We start from the raw sequence: 16,582 nt of genomic DNA, 5'->3' as shown, positions 1-16,582 counted from the left end.
GTAAATACATTTCGCATGTTGACGTTCCCAGGACTCTGCGAGCGTGCATTTAAAATTAAATTCATTTAGAGGGGATTTGAAGAATGACTTATGTGCTTACAATATTTAAATACTTTGTAGTTCTTCATTCTTTTTTTTATGCCTGAGCTTGTTCTTTCAAACCTGATACAACTCCTCCCCCTAGTGGTTGTGCAAGAATCCTTTTGTGCTTGACCATTTTCTAACAAAACACTGGAAGGCAATGCTGTATTACATACTTTGAAAATGTAGGCCATCATAGATATTTAACTGCTCAGCTCCCCCATTTAAATAATAAAAGCACATTGTGGTGTGACCTAACATTTGTTGTTTGCTTTTGGCAATTCCATATAGTTCTACATTCCGTTTTAGCAAAGTATGAAATATGTTTACTACTAATTAAATCTGTATTTTTAATTTCAGGAAGGGGCAGTTATTGGGAGTAAATGGACAATCCAGTCTTGATTTCAACCTCTTGACCCCCACCTGAACTGAGCAGAGCACACTGTCAACAGTTCGGCTTTACCTAAATCTTGAACTGTCTTAAAATTTCGTCATTGTAATCTCTGTAATGATAATGTTGTCAGCGATGAGTTTCATCTACTGTTTGAATGTTCAAATGCGGAACTTGTCATTAATAGAGAAAAATAATTGCCAAAATGTTATGTAAGACACCCTTCAATGTTTACATTTATTTCACTTATGCAAAATCAAAGTCAAAATGTAATCAGTAAATTTGGTACCTTTTTGAAAAAGGTTCTTTGTTATTACTTTGTTCTTTTTTGTTTTGTGAACTTGTGCTCTATACCATGGGTATGGTCGTGAGCACTGAAATAAAGAAAGAAAAAAGCGCCAAAAACAAGATGTAAACGAGGATGAAAGCGCAACAAAGAAACATCACAAAATCAACAAAAACGTGACAAAAATGAAAAAGCATCAAAAATACAATGATGCAAAGTGACGACGTGGTCATAGTCGGTCTGAGCTTTCAAATTAGGCATTACACTGGCTCTACAGGCTCTAGAGGCAAGAAGCTTTTCAGAGTAAAGTTAAAAAGGGCGAAGAAGTTAAAAAGGTGAAGAAGTTAAAAAGGGCGACAAAAAAACGGGGGGGAAATTATGAAAACGCCACAAAAATACGACAAAAATGTCACGACAACGCAAGGAAAAAAATCTTAGATCAGTTTTGTAGGTCTTTCAGAGCCATTACTCTGGCTTGTAGTCTGTGAGCTTTTAGATTTGGGTAAAACTGAAATGGAGAAAATGGGCTTGGTGAAGGCTAAGAGGTTAAAGGGACTATATGGAGTATAAAAATCCAACAATGAAGTATTTTCATATAGAAGCTTCACACAGAACCTGCAGTTCCGTGAAAGACCTGAGGTGGCAGCAGTGAGTATGAAAATCACCAACTTGCATCTAGTCTTGAGTGAAATGAATGTACACGTCAAGGTCTCCGCACCTGTAGCCGAGTGTGTATATTTTAGTACTTTGCAGCAGATTTGTACTTCTTGAAAATACTAAGACAGTACTGCACCAAGAATCACTTTCAGTCAAAGCTTGATTAAAAATTATGGTTTAATTTAACAGACAAAGGCACGTAAATGCTTGAAATCGTATGAGTGATTGGTCATCGTAAACCAGTGTAAACCATTCTCACTGTCCCACAGGTCAAACTTCTGGAAACGTTTACAAGAACAAAAGCATGATACGTACAATCAGTAGACAAACAACACATTAAGATCATTAACGAACAAAAAAAGAAAAACATGTTATGGCGGACATGTATTTAAAGTGTCTGTAGTATCTTCATGTAACATCTTCATAGACAGTGTTCATGAAATTGGTCAGTCCATAGTAGGTTCTCCTTTGTCAGAGCTGTTGGGAAAGAAACAGCTCGTCTTTCATCATTGGAGCAAAAAAAAAAAGGCCATAAAAAAGGAATTGCATTTTCCTCAAAAGGCCTTGTATCACAGTATCAAAGCTAAATCACATTACGAAGACATTTGAATCGAATGTTTAGGGCCGCACAATTCTGCAGTAACGTTGCAGCAAGATGAATATGCAAACACCGTACCCACATGGAATAAATTATTGATAAAATCGTCCATGTGATAAAAAATACATACATTAAAAACACTGTTTGGAGTGTATGTATAAACCTATTTTGAATATGCTTAACTATTAAAAAAGGTAAATCCAAGCACCGCGAATACCATTTTTTCCATATTCAGCATACACGCTAACACATACATATTGTGCAGCCCTAAATGCAATCCACTTGAACGTTACATTACTTTGTATTGGCTGGGGGTGTGTGCATATGCGAGAGCCAGTGAAGTGTGTCTGGCAGTGATATGGACATGGTAGCAGCGCTGTAATGGGGTTGGATTGATTTTTGGCCCTTGAGAGAGGAGACAGCTGGCCTTATCATCGCCCAGCAGTGGCTTCTGTGGTTATGGACCCATCATGCCAACATTAATGACAACCTCACACGCACCCCCCCCCAAAGCAACACCCTGTCACTCCGCTCGCTTCTGGAGGAATCATTATCAAAACTAGTGCTTTTTTCAATCAATCAATCAAATACTGTATATTGCACTTAAAAAATAAACTTTGAAGTCTTGGAGAAGGACATGGAAAAATAATGAATTTCCTTTTATTCTGTGCTTTAGGTTGTTTCCTTATTGGTAAAATGAGAAGCAACAACTGAATGTTTTGTGCAATAAAATATAGTGGAAAGTATGTGCCATCTTTTTCTTTCTTCATAGGTCATTTTGTTAATTTGGTAACGTCCCAGTTACTGTAAAATTCAATTCAGCCTTTTAATCCTTGCATTGAAATTCGAGTGGAACCGCTCAAACGATTCAATGTACTACACTGTTATTGTTCTAGAAAACTGTTAGCTGTACAGATTCAAGTTCTAGGCGAGGAATCTTAAAAACAATGGGATTTGTAAAAATGCTTGGTGATCGTGTCTTTGACGATTGTACAACCAATCCTCTTGGACACTCCTATCCCAGTCTGTGTATTAGGTCATTGTTGTGCATTTATTATTAGGCAGGAAGCAGCATTCGGTCGATGACATGCTGCAAACGCTCCCAGTTTTTCCAGAAAAAGGTCAAAAAGCAGACTCCTAAAATAGTGGCTACGACATGGTGCCTACTCCTCATCAGGGGAGCGGCGAACTTGGCGGCGGTGGAGACACACACCAGGATGACGGTAATGATGGCCAGCATGATGTTTATGGTTTTTCCCAAAAGGACTCGTGCATCGTGGCTCTCCAGCTGCACGGTCTGCTGTTGCTGCTGCTGCTGCAGCTCCAGCTTGGACACGCGTGTCTGACACGACTCCAGGGCTTCCTGTGTCAAGAGAGGGGACAAAGAGAGAGTGAGTTAGGGAGAGAGCAGTTCAGGGTTTGCTTCAAGGCACTGGCTGACATTTTACCAGATAATTACTCGAACTGCTCACAAATCACTGGGGATGAAGTAGAAGGCACAAAAGGGCACTTGAGTTGTCTGATTTGGGTAATTGTGTTGAACTTATATAACACAATTAAGCATGAAATGGATCTCATAAAATAAAATAAATAATACAACAGCAAATCCGTTGGGGTCAAGGTATTACAAAAGTAACTTGCTACAAAAATATATACTTTTTCTGTAACTAAGGAATATAACATATTACTTACACAAAATACGGGAATATATTACATTTGAAGTAACTTCAGTTACAAGTGCACTTATATGTATGAACAAAAAATGCCAAATTCCCCCCAAATAAAATGCAGCAAAACAAATCAAGTTGGACACTGGTGCATAAGATCTGCAGTCTGTAGTTAATGTTGTCAAAACAAAACAGGAGGGAATGGGGGAAAACAAATTAAAAAGAAATCTTTGGCTGCACTTTTGGTTGGTGGCTTTATTACTATTTTCAATTTAAATTTTGCCAAATTTTACTCAAAAGTAATTCAAAGTAGTGTAACTCAGCTACATGTTTTAAACAGTAATATGTAATACAAACATATTACAGGTCCTCAAACTACAGCCTGAGATGATTTAACCTGGCCCCTGAAAAAAAGTAAGCAAGTCTCTAGTAAAGTAAGTCTCTCGCCCATTCCTGTGCAGAGTTATGATTTTGTTTTAACTAAAAAAACAGTATACTAATTCCAGCCACTAAGGGGCAACTTAAACTAGAAATGCAATGGCTGCGCCATTGCGATTGACTGCGGATTGCTTAATTTGCATAATCTGATTTGCATAAACTGGTAAAATGCATAAAATGTCATGTTGCATAAACTGTATAAACTGCATAAAGTGGTAAAATGCATGAATGGGTTAATTTGCATAAATTATGTAAATTGCATAAGCTCTTTAAAATTCATAAATTCTAAATGGCATAAACTCTTAAGTTGCAAACTGGTTAAATCCCATAAAGTGGTTACTTTGCATAAATTATTAATGTTGCATAAACTTTTATATTCCATAAACTGGTCAAACGGTTGAAATGGCCTCAGTGCTTGATTGGCAGAAGCTGCACAAATGGCTGAAAGTCCTGGAGTCTCCCCATTGGCTGGATTCCCCTATACACACCAATGCAAAAATTTCAAACTCTCGTATAAAAAAACTGGAAATCTGCAGAAGGCCAATTTTTTCTCAAAACCCACAAGTTGCAGAAGCTGAACATGCACAAAGTGCAGAAATTGCAGAAAATGCAGAAAAAAGTGCAGAAAAGCATGGATTTGCGGCAGCCCCATTATAAGTCAATGGGAAAAATCTCCGACATTTTGGCCGATTGCGGAAAAACCGTAAATTGCAGAAGTCCCAAAAGTGCGGAAGAATTCCGCAGTCAATCAATAAATACAAAATAATTCCACACGTGTCCAGCAGAGGCACTGAGTGTGGAGTGAATGAATGACCACAGTGTACTTTGAGAAACTAGTGACACAGGCTTGTAAAGCACAGTGTAAACAGTTATTACTTTGGTCACATTACACGATGATGTTTTATTTGAAAATAAAAATAAGCGGAATACCTGTGGTATTTCAAATTAAACAAAGTGTGAAGACTTGATTACTATTTTTGCAAACCATTAAAGTTAAACAAATATGTGCCTGTAATCAAGTGTTGATCTTGTGGATATAGTAGTGGGGACGACTGTGCCAGGGTAGTCATCTCTACTTCACAATGAGGCCTGCACCATTTTGGTCTGGGTCATACAATTCTATGTTTTTGCCAACACGGCCCCCCATCACAGTCAGGAACGATAATGTGGCCCCCAGAGAAAAAAAGTTTGAGGACCCCTGATGTAGGGGGAGGAAAATACATAATTTTAACATTTTTAAACTCCGTGTAGTGCCTTTAAGTAATTTGCCCAACACTGGTGAAAATAAGGATCAATTTCGGTCAAAAACTCTGGTAATGGTATGATGAGAAAAGTTTTATCACACACTTTACTATTGCTATTTTAAATATTTGCTATTCATTCTGCTTTTTTTTATTACCCTGTTCAAATGTGTTTATTATTCAGTTGTTTACTTTGTTGATAATAAGACTGTTTAAAGGATATTACTGAGCTACTGTGAAATGCATTTCCCTTCGTGGATCAATATAGTTTGTCTAAGTGTATATAGTATTATAATAAAATTCAAATCTGTCTATTGTATCTTCCTTCATCTTGTGCTTTCTGCATAAATCACATGAATGCACCTGTATGTCCCGGGCCCGTTCGTGAGCCTGATAGGCCACTCGCTCTTCAATGCTTGCCAGCTCCTGCTTCAGATTGGCCATCTCATTCTGGTGCAGCTCTGTCATATCATTGAGCTGGTCCTCCAGTTGCTCGTACCTAATGGAAAAAACAGTGGTATTTTTAAATAACACTTCATTTGAATAGGTAAAAGCAAACAGATTTGAATGAGATAAACACAGCAATAACAATAATATGGCGTAAAAAGAAGATCATAACCCTAACCTGAACTTCTCCTCTTGCAGCAGGCCATTGAGAACTTGATACTCCCTCTTGAACTGCGCCTTCAGCTCATCCAGGTCCTCCTCCAGCTGGTTCTGGGCCTCTTTGACCTCCTTCACCTCCTCCAGACACAGCGCCAGCCCGCCGTGTCCCTCAGCCCCACTAGCCTGCTCCTGTCCTGGGCCGTGACCGCGCACCTGCGCCTCTGTAGTAGCACCACCACCTCCTCCTGCCGCCACTGCTGGTGTGTTCCCATTACTGTCAGAAATAGAGGCACTGCCCGAGGAGCACTCATCATCACTGGGATATTTGGGCTTGCCGACCATGGAGGTGCTGCTGCTCAGGCCTTTGGAGGTGCAGTCGGTGGGAAGCGGAGAGGTAGAGTCTGCTTGTGACTTGAGGTGGTCAATGTTGTCAGCACTGCCGAATTTGTTTCTGATGAGATTGGCAAACTCTCTCGGCTTACTGAAAAAGAAAGGTGGAGACAGAGAGACACCAGGTCCTATGGTCTTGACTTTGTCCATGGTGGGGTGTCTTCCGCTGCCCGTAATGTCCCTCAGCAGCTCCCTGGACGACTCCCTCGGTATAGTGCTGTGTTTGACTTTAAGGGGCTGTGGAGGCGTGGTCACTTCACTACCTTTCATCTTTTTGTGGTACTGTTCTAGCTTCTTCTGCATCTGTGCAATGTTTTGAGACGACTTCTGGTTCTTCTTCTCGAAAACCTGTTTAATTCTTCCCATTTGTTGTTTATCGGCGCTGTTGACCAGCTTTAAATACTCGGCCACGTTCTCGTCCCGCGCCGTCTGCTCGATCTTCAGCTGCTCCGTAACTTTGAGGATCTTCTGTTGCAGGTTGTCCAAACAAGAGCGGCTGCGCTGGACCTCGCAGCCAAACGTCGACCCCCCGCCGTCGAAATCCAAGTCCAGGTTGTTCTCAGAGGAGCCGCGGCGCAATGCAGGTATGTCCAGAAGACTGGATTCAGAGCTCCGGTCCATCTGCAGAGACAAGATATTTGTTTACCTTTATGAACCTTTATTTCAATGAAAATGGTGTATACACATTTAAAATAATGAATGCCAAAGCTGCTATTGACAAAAGAGTTCTGAGCATTGTTCATTCGATAAACAATCCTGGGACAGAGTGATGGAGATGTGGCTGCCTCCAGGAGGTTCTTTGTTGCTTTGTGTGCTTTGAGTGCACAGTGAAGGTGGGAAATATGTGACCTCACGCTTCAATCTCATTTTTTGGTTCAAAGTCCAATACCAATTGTTTTATAATTGTTGTTAGCATTATACAACAGTTCAAAACTAGCTCTGCAGCCAATACTGACACATTAACGGACATGTTCGTTATGTGTGCCGTCCCTGTCAAATACATTCAGTACAATAGAGTTTTGTTACTGCCACTGGATTGGCTGCAGACCCATTGATAAAAAGCAAATAAGAAAAAGCTCCATTAATTATGAACAACCGTGTTCTTGTTCATCTAATATGTTTGTCCTGACACTCACTGACCATCTGCATATCAGTGTAATGCTCTTAAGCCGCGCATCTGTTTCATATTTAATCCTGTTTGTTTACACAGAATTGAGCACGGGTGATTACATTCAGATAGCCACTGTTAACGGCGTATGAAAGAAGTGAGGCGTGCGCGTGTAAAGTAGGTCATTTCGAATAACTCAAGCCCAGGAAATCCCTCTTCCAGACAATGTCTCCGTTTTTTACAGTTAATTGCCTCATGTTGGCTTCATGTCACTGTCAGTCGGTCTGATGAGTTGAATTAAGTCTTGGTGTCTGGACAATTTTAGGGAAGTGAAATGCCCCGACTAGGCAAAAGTGTCTCTAAAGAAAAACACTAAGTAGGCGGAATAAGCAAAGAAGAAGATTACAGGGCCCAAATTCTACTGTATGTCATCTCTTTTGTTTCCTTTGTAATCAAGGTGTAAAAAATGTGTTTTATTTTCATGAGTAATTCAGCATGAACCTATCTCTTCCTCAAAATGTCAAACAACTGCCTGCACCGAATGATGTCACGAGGTGGTGCTCCTCTGTATTTGATTGCCCTGACAGATTTCAGATTTGAGTTTGATTTAAACTCTCCTCTGCGTCAGCACAAGATAAACTCATGACCAGTGTGTTCTTTGCTCACGAACAAGTAACAATGTGAAATGTCAAGAGCCAGGTGTCCAGACATACTTACAAAACCTACATAGCCCACATTAGAGGACTTTATAGAACAAATAAGAGAGATTTGAGCCCCTAAAGCCTGATAAAACAACATGTCGAACTGCAGACATGAAGGCGCTAATCCTGAACAAACGCAACACTGTGAGTTTTGGGTAAAAAGGCCCCAGTCTCAATCCTGCTTAGTATTATGGCAAAGTCTGTTACCGCACAATAGACGAGCACAAGAACACGTACAGTTTCCTCTGACATAAGCAGGGAAAATGCATACCTGTGAACTTATGGCAGATCGCATTAGAGGCTGGTGTTGAGCACACAATGCAGTTTCAGTTGGGTTTAGTAATCTAATTTCACAAGCAGCTCCGTAATGTTTGCTGCCGCGATGGTGACATCACACCCAACGAGTCAAACTTGTTTCTGTGGCAGACAAAGGGAACACGAAGAACAAAATGCTGCTCTTGGCACTTCAAATCATTCATCTCCCTTCTTAATATACAAGCCACATGTATAATTTTCCTATGCTAAGTGTGAAAAGACAATTCCACTTTTCTTCCTAGGAGTGTCCCCAAGGATCTTTGAGGCCACTGTCCCCTGCCCACCCGCTCCGGCAGCAACGCAGGCTGTCCATCTTCAGCACAGTGGTCTTTCTGTGCGGAGAAGAAGGCACACTTTGTGATCATAGCCTACCTCTGCTCCGTCCCCGGCTCAGCGCTGATGAAACACTACGCACTCGCCGGACTCATGTGTAAAGCTGTTGAGCCAAGCGTCCCATCACAATCCCATTCTCCCTGAGCTGCGAACAATATCTGTCAAAGTAACTGGGGTTAAACATAAGCCGGTCTTTGTCAAACCTGTTTACCGTCACGGGCAGTCTAGCATCCATCTACTTCCACGAGAAAAGCGCTTGCTCATATTTCCAGTTCTTTAAGCGAAACAAACCATCTGCGTCCTGTTGAGCGAGACGTCTTGGACCTCGGGGCGATTTCTCGTCACAGCACGGGAAACGAAACAAGTTCCCCAGGGCGCAATATCCTCTGTGTAGCATTAGGGGCCCGAATGGAGGGTGCAGCGAATGTTTGTAGCTACAAGGTGCTGATACAGAGCAAAAAATTCTGACATGACAGGGAGATTGTAGTGAAAGGATTTAATAAAGATAGATTATATTTTCAAAGTTGCGCAGCTGGAGAAGTTGATGTTGGGCCACGATGTTTTGCGCAGCTGATAAAATGGGGAGTAAGCCTTCGCTGAGAGGAACCTGATTCATGAGACAGGCTCACATAACTCAATAACCCAGTCCAGATGTTGCACATGCACACAGCGCACTGAAATGGGGAAAAGAAGAAAAAAAAAAAAAACATTTCCGGCATTGTGAACTTTTTCCTTCTCTTGCAACATCCTCAGATTCTTTTGCCGCAGAGCGAAAACTGCTGGAGCAATCTGATGATTTGCTTTCGGTCGAGTGAGTCTAGGAGCCTAAATTAATTTGCCCCGCGCTGATGAAAATGTCCGTCCGAATCTGCTGAAGAACTGCCCTACTTTTCCAGGTCATTTCTCCCGCTCTTTCTCAGGCGGGCGGGAGGGGGGGGCGCAGACTCGCGAGCACAGGTGGAGACTGGGGTGAATCGGGCAGAGGGCTCAAGGTCTTTAGGGATGAAAGACCCTGAAGACCAGTGAAAACGGAGCAGGAACACGGCAGATGGAAGAGAGGGAGCATCTTTAACAGAGGTCATGATACTGACAGGTGTGTGTTCATGCTTGTTTAGTGCCGAATATCAACAAGACAAGACCGTGTGCAGATAAAGCACCGTGCCGGGTCAAACAGTTTATATAGTTTCCATCTGCAACAACTGGTGCATAAGTTTAAAAGAAGGACAAAAATAAATCCACTTATAATGAAAAAAAAAAAAGATATGTACTGTTCAGTATACAGTTGTGCTCAAAAGTTTACACACCCTGGCAGAATTGATTTTCACTCATAGTTAAGTCATTGTGTGAAGCCAAAAACAACTGAGTTTGCTATTTTTAAATGATAATGAAAAAAGAAAGCATACCCCAGTTCTTAATGCAGTGTATTGACCCCTTTAACATCAATGACAGCTTAGAGTCTTTTGTGGTGTCAATCAGTGATGCGCGGGTTGATCCGAAATGAGCGGGTGCCTGAGGTCACCCACGGTTACCCGCGGTTACGAGTCATCCAAAAATATCTTTATGATATTTGGGTCGCGGCCGGTCGGGTCATTTGAAATAAGTTGAAAATGTCGCTCGGGTGCAGCTTGTTTATGACCTGCGCATCACTGGTATCAATCAGTCAATCAAAGTTCATTTATATTGCACTTTACAGCACCACCAGGAGGACCAAAGTGCTTCACAAAAAGGTAAAAACATTTAAAAACACAAAATGATTGAATCCTAGACACAATTCAGTGTGTTCCAAGTTTGAAAAGATGAGTCTTTAATCTGGATTTAAGATAAGATAAGCCTTTATTGATCTCACAATGGAGAAAAGGGACAGAACATACAGACTGAGGGACGGGCTGTCACGGAGCCATGGTGCACTTTTCATCATAGGGCTTGTTGACAACAAAAAGTGCACCCTACCTACTGTGAAATACGGAGGTGTTTCGCTGATGCCACTGGCCTTCAGCAGAATAAAGTGTGTCCATCTCAGTCTCTTCAATATCACTGAACCACTGTGGGGAGAGCTCAAACGTGGGTATGTATGTATGTAAACTTTTGATCAGGGTCAATTTGGTACTTTCTTTATTCATGATGGTTTAAAAATATCAAACCCAGTTGTTTTAATTTTGTTGTAATTGGCTTCACACAACCACTAACTATGAGTGAAAAAAACGTTCTGTGTTATCTTTCATATATAAAAATCTTCAGTTCTGCCAGGGTATGTACATTTTTGAGCACAAATGTATAAAACAACATGATAAATTGAGCAGATATCCTCCTGAGACTGTCATGATCTTCGGGGTGCACCTCCTCTCAGTGTGAGCCCTGTCCTGTCCCCCACGCTGGCCTACATAACACACAGCGTCTGTCCAGGACTGTGACCCATTTTAAAAAGCTCTGATCCTCGCGATACAGCATTATAAAATACACAGAAATTAAACTGCCTCAGCCTCAATTTCAAACTAAAACGGGGGGGTTTGTGCAGTCCAAGTGAAAGGGGGAGATGAGAGAAACTGCAGAAGTTGCTTATCTTGGCTCTACAGTCTCCGAGGTCGGATCAATGATCTAGTTAGCAATTCAATTTCTTATGCAAAACGCTGCTCAAAGCACCGCTAGGAATAACAAATGCACCAGGGCGGCTCTTCTGACTGGTGTGAGAAGAAGAAACCACACAAACCCTGGGTGGGTGCGGCCCTAACAAACAGTATTAGCGCTATAAGGATGTACTGTTGCCGCACAGACTGTTCCAATGTAAATGCTGAGTCAAATATAAATTTAACTATAAAAAGCATTTCCAGTTACACACACGGCATATTTAAAGTCAGACAATAGGGGCTGTGTAATCAGATGAAGCCTGGTTTCGGTGACATATGGCCAGATCAGACACAGACGTCTGAGGAATCTAGATCATAACGGCGTAGATTTGTATTTGTATTTGTATGCAATTTGTCATCTGCATAACAAAAGAAAAAGTCTTAGAAATTCTGCTTGCAACACTGAACCTAAAACTGAGCATTCAATAAAAAACAACCTACCATTATCAAAAAAGAAAAACATAACAGTAAAGATGTCCTAGGCGCATTGAGTTGCCTTGTGTACGAAATGCGTGGTATAAATAAAGTTGCCTTGCCTGTTTTTCTTATTTAGCTTGACCATTTAACCCACCGAAATAACGCTTGAGACGACTGCTTTAAATATATATGACTAATCCAAACAAGGCTCAGATCTACAGCTTTATATAGCGCAAATGGTTCCAACCAACTCCAAGTCTGAGGCCCAGCCCTCCAAACATATACTTTATAACAAAAAGGCTGCTTAGATTTCATTAGTACCATATTTTGACAGGAAAAGGGTAAATATTTGTCGCAAGCGAGACCTTTTGCAGCACAGGCCGTTCCTTCGTTTGGCAGATATTGTTTTAGCCTCTCAAATAAACACACACACGGGGCAACAGCGCTGGCACCGTCATCATCACTGAACAAACCATCCCCTTCATTGGTTTCTTTCGGGGGGCAGAAGAAGCCTGCAGAGCTCCTGATTGGTATTCCTTCCAGACCGTCCGGAGATGGATACAGACACTGTCCCACTCAGAGTGCACACAGGAGGACGGGAGGAACACTAGCCAAGAGGGAACAAAGAGGGGGAGAGCATCTCTGGTCGGCCCCGCCAAATCTCTGAGGAGATAGGCAGATCATCATCTCCATGGAGATGATGAGAGCCATTGGAGACAGGATTTAGGCGATCATTTGTATAGTATATTGTTCCTGCTTAGATACTGAAGATACTATTTTGGTCTTGTACTAACTCGGAAGGGTGTTCAGCATCAAATGACTTCTCCCAGTTGTCGACCAATGATAGAAAAGTTTGTGTGACTTCAGTTAAAGGTATAGCCTGCGAGATTGCAAAATGAGGAGGGAGAAATTCCAGAAGTATACGATCTAGCTCCCTCTCCTCCTGATTGGGCGTGAACGCCACTCCTCATTCGCCAGTGCACAGGAAAGCTGTCATTGGTCAACGCACAATCCTGCCAGACTCTGATTTGTTGCTGAGATCAGCAAAGAGATAGAAAAACATTATTATTATGAATATTTTCATAAATATGATTTCATGTTACTTACTTTACATCAAAATTCAGGCCTTGAAGGACAATTATATGCTATCAATCAAATCTGCAATACATTTAGAATATCACTTTAAAGCCTTTTTGGTCTTTTTCTGGTGGGAAACACGAATCTCCAGCTTACCTAGCACGCCATTGCTCCAGGTTTCCCTCTCAATCTTTCAATCCTGGGCTGGCTTAGTTCTGCAGAGTCCTCCTTATACGTATTTCAATAGTTTAGCCAAGGTTTAGTCTTGTTTCAGGCCAGGTTTAGCTGTGTTTTACTCCTGGTTTGTTCCTGGTTTAGTTCAGTCCAGGCCTTAACCGTGCAAACTAAATTGCAAATAAATACAAAATTCCAACGACACTGGAACAAACAAGTTGCTAAAGACTTCTTGAGTTTCCTAAAAGACGCCCCAAGAGGTCGGGTGAATGAATTGCTTAAGATGTTTTACCTCCCCATTATCTTATGGCCTGACAGAGCGCCAGGACTAAATCAATAGCCCATTAACACTCACTGCATCTGCTTGGCCCCAGTGGACTCTTGGTGCTACAAAAGGGGATTCAATTAAGATAAATATGCAGCCAAGTAGTGATTCAATGTGCTATAGGTGAATAGAGAGATAGTGACGTAACAGCAAAAAAGCTCATTAGCCATGGTAAACATCGAGAAACAACAAGATGTGGAAGTGGCTCACAAAATATTGAGGTCCCTGATAATAAAACAAAAGTAGTGGGGGGGGATGCATGGTTAAAAGAGTCATTAATCTCTATGGAGGATAAGTCTCCAACTTTATAAAGCAGTACAGCATATGCAAAATAGGGACAGAACAGTTTAATAAAGGTTAGATCTGCCAGGCTGAAAAGAGAAGTAAAATGTATGTATAGAGTTGCAAAAATGCGTTGTTTGCCGTTTTACTTCCCTTATCGCAAAAGTCATGAACTGATCATTCTTTTTTAAAAGAGTGTTTCCCATATACGGTTGAAGACTCAAGTCAAATTGCATGCAGCTTTATGTCGGCTCGGAACAGCCCCACACACAATGTTTTTAAAGATTTTAATTAACCAGCCCCACAAAATGAAGGCTTTTTAGCAAATGTCGAAAACCTTCACGCTGGAAGAGAGCCTTGGTTATTCCTTTCTTTTATAAGTATCTGTTCCCTAAACACCAAAGTGCACCTCCAGTCCAGAACAATTAGCACTTTGATTTTATTTTTTGCACTGCTCTCAAAAATCAGTTGCGACTTTTGTCTCTCATAACAGCGAAAAGGCCACAGTGGAACCTCATTTCTGTATCAGATTTGACCCACTAATTACATAAACTGTTTTCTAATGATAAAACAGGTGCAACAACAGCCCTTGGTATCGATTAGTGTTTTTTTTTTTAACTCTCTCCGCCGAGGGTTAAAAGCATAACCCCTGTAGCTTAGCCTCACAGTTGGAGGTGTTGCGTCATCTCTGGCCTCTGACCCGACATGTCCGTCGCACAATGGCTTTCTGACGACCCAAAGCGGAATGTGCCTTGTTCGCCAAGAAAAAGAACGAGAAGAAATGCACCGAAACTGCCATCGACGGAGCCCGATCACAATAGCTGCCTCATCCTGTGTGTGTGTGAGTGTGTGTGTGTGTGAGTAATGGGGAATAATTGGTTTGAGTGCCACCGGTTCACAGGAAATATTTCATTAATTCTGAGTGAGTAATACTTGAGTAACAAAGAGGTGGTACAGGTTTTGCAAAACAGGCCAGTTTAGAAGAAATTCAGGAAAGGCTACTACTTACAAGGATGCTGGAAAAGTACCTGTTCACCTGGGACTTTCTGATTACATAAGAACAACATAAGAACAGGCCATTTTCTTATGCCTCCAATGAAAACATTGGAGGCAGTTCAAATGACATGAAAGCAACAAGGATACAATGATAATAGATTTAAACAACGGCAACTGAGAAAAATAATTTGACTTTATAAAGAAACTCTGTGTTGGTATTGGTGTCTGTCATTGAAGGCAAAATCCAATTAAAATGTATCCTCAAATCTACTCTTTTAGCAGGTTTTGAATAAGATCATCAACGCGTAACTTGATTTATGATTCAATCTACTCAACACTTTCTCACAGAATCCATAAACGACAGCGTAAAATGATCGATCCACAGTGAAAACAGACTGGGTCATATCAGGTCCTCAGCCCACAAAAGCAGAGGCAGTTGTCAGGGAGTAAGTGCGGATGACAAAAGCCCAGTAATACATTATTTACAAATTCAGTTTCTGTTTGCTCAGCTGAGGGACTGCTGTATTGGCTGCTCACTGTACACAACGTAAGGGAAAAGGGTTTACAGATAATAATAAAAAATCAGGCTTTTCCGAGCACTACAAAGTGAAATGTATAAAAAGCTGGACTTCAAAACAACAATCTCCTCAGTGTAAAGTAGGCCTTCAGTCAAAAACATACAGGCCTTCATATAGGCTAGTTACAGATTAACCAAAGCAACTACAGCAAGATAACAGTAAAGTACAATGCCCCCCTTTCACAAATATACAAGCTTAAATCTGCTTGCTTAACTCTATTGTGGGGAAGGATTGACTGAGTTCATTCTTGCCTGGCTCTCTGCTCTGAATTAGCAGCAAAAAAAATAAAAAGAAAGTGATCATAATTTGGCAGAAACGGTGTAGAGAGCAAGACCATCAATTTGTCACACCGGCACAAAGAGGTGTTTGTCAGGAGGGAGCGAGGTCAAGCCCTGAGAGATGTTTTCTTACAGGAGGATATAGTTCCACATTTTGTAGAAGCCTTTACTGGACGCATCACACACGGCTAATCATGATCTAGCGCGTTATGCTTTTGAGATCATAGAAAAAAATGGCTGGTTTTTACATTAGGTGAAGCGCTTCTACTCCAAAAATGGATGTAGGTTTGATCAGTGTAGTAAAGGCTGGCGCGTGCACTGCCAAAATGGTCCGTGCGGATCGGGGGAACCCTCGTATTGATGTTGATGGGGTTTCAGACAGCTGTTACTTTTACTACCATTCACATTGCGGGCTAATGCGAGACAACAATGCCGCCTCTCTCTCTCTCACACACACGGTGCACGCGCTACTCACCGTCCTGCTGCTGCTGCTGAGGTATTTCTCCACTTCGCATAAACTTCGGACCGTAGCGCTGGGCATACCTCCCCGACTGTCCCTCCCGGTTTAGGTCTCCGCCGGCGCTGCACCGGGTTTACGACACGGGGCCGGTCGTGAGCTCATGTTTTTAGGCTCTTTCTCTATGCGCCCCCCCACACACACACACAAACACGCGCACTGCCCTCTCCTTCTTCTTCTTCTTCTTCTTCTTCTTCTCCTCCTCAACAAAAACTCAAGCAGAGTCTCTGGCCCCGCCCCCTGCCCCTCCGCAGTTCAGACACGCCCCCAAGAAGCAACAGGGGAGGCGAAAACCGTCAGAAACACGTGCCTGTCAGTGCCAGATAAAAGTGCTCCTCGATGTTTGTATTTACTTTCCTTAGATTGTTTTTAGATTACTGACACCGTGACCTTTGTCCTTGTAGTGGCAAGAATTTGTGAGGTAGAAAAGACCTTTGTTTGCTGTGCGTCCATCACGGCATTACGTCTATGTTTCTTGTTGTGTACGACGAGAATAAAAGCT

At 41.7% G+C, this 16,582-nt stretch overlaps 1 protein-coding gene across 1 annotated transcript; it reads right to left on the bottom strand.

The window, feature by feature from the left end:
* Positions 1–2,588: 2,588 nt before the first annotated feature.
* On the bottom strand, positions 2,589–16,273 carry LOC306971493 (transmembrane and coiled-coil domain protein 3-like). Its single transcript, XM_079567780.1, has 4 exons — positions 16,039–16,273; positions 5,985–6,976; positions 5,723–5,858; positions 2,589–3,376 (listed from the first exon to the last, which is right to left on the bottom strand). Exons 1-4 carry the CDS (start codon positions 16,102–16,104, stop codon positions 3,071–3,073), a joined length of 1,500 nt encoding a protein of 499 aa, XP_079423906.1. The 5' UTR covers positions 16,105–16,273; the 3' UTR covers positions 2,589–3,070.
* Positions 16,274–16,582: the final 309 nt, after the last annotated feature.

Source organism: Gobius niger (assembly GCF_951799975.1).
Source record: "Gobius niger genome assembly, chromosome: 12".
Classification (NCBI taxonomy): Eukaryota; Metazoa; Chordata; class Actinopteri; order Gobiiformes; family Gobiidae; genus Gobius; species Gobius niger.
Note: the sequence above shows the minus strand (reverse complement) of the source record. Positions and strands in the feature narration are given on the sequence as shown.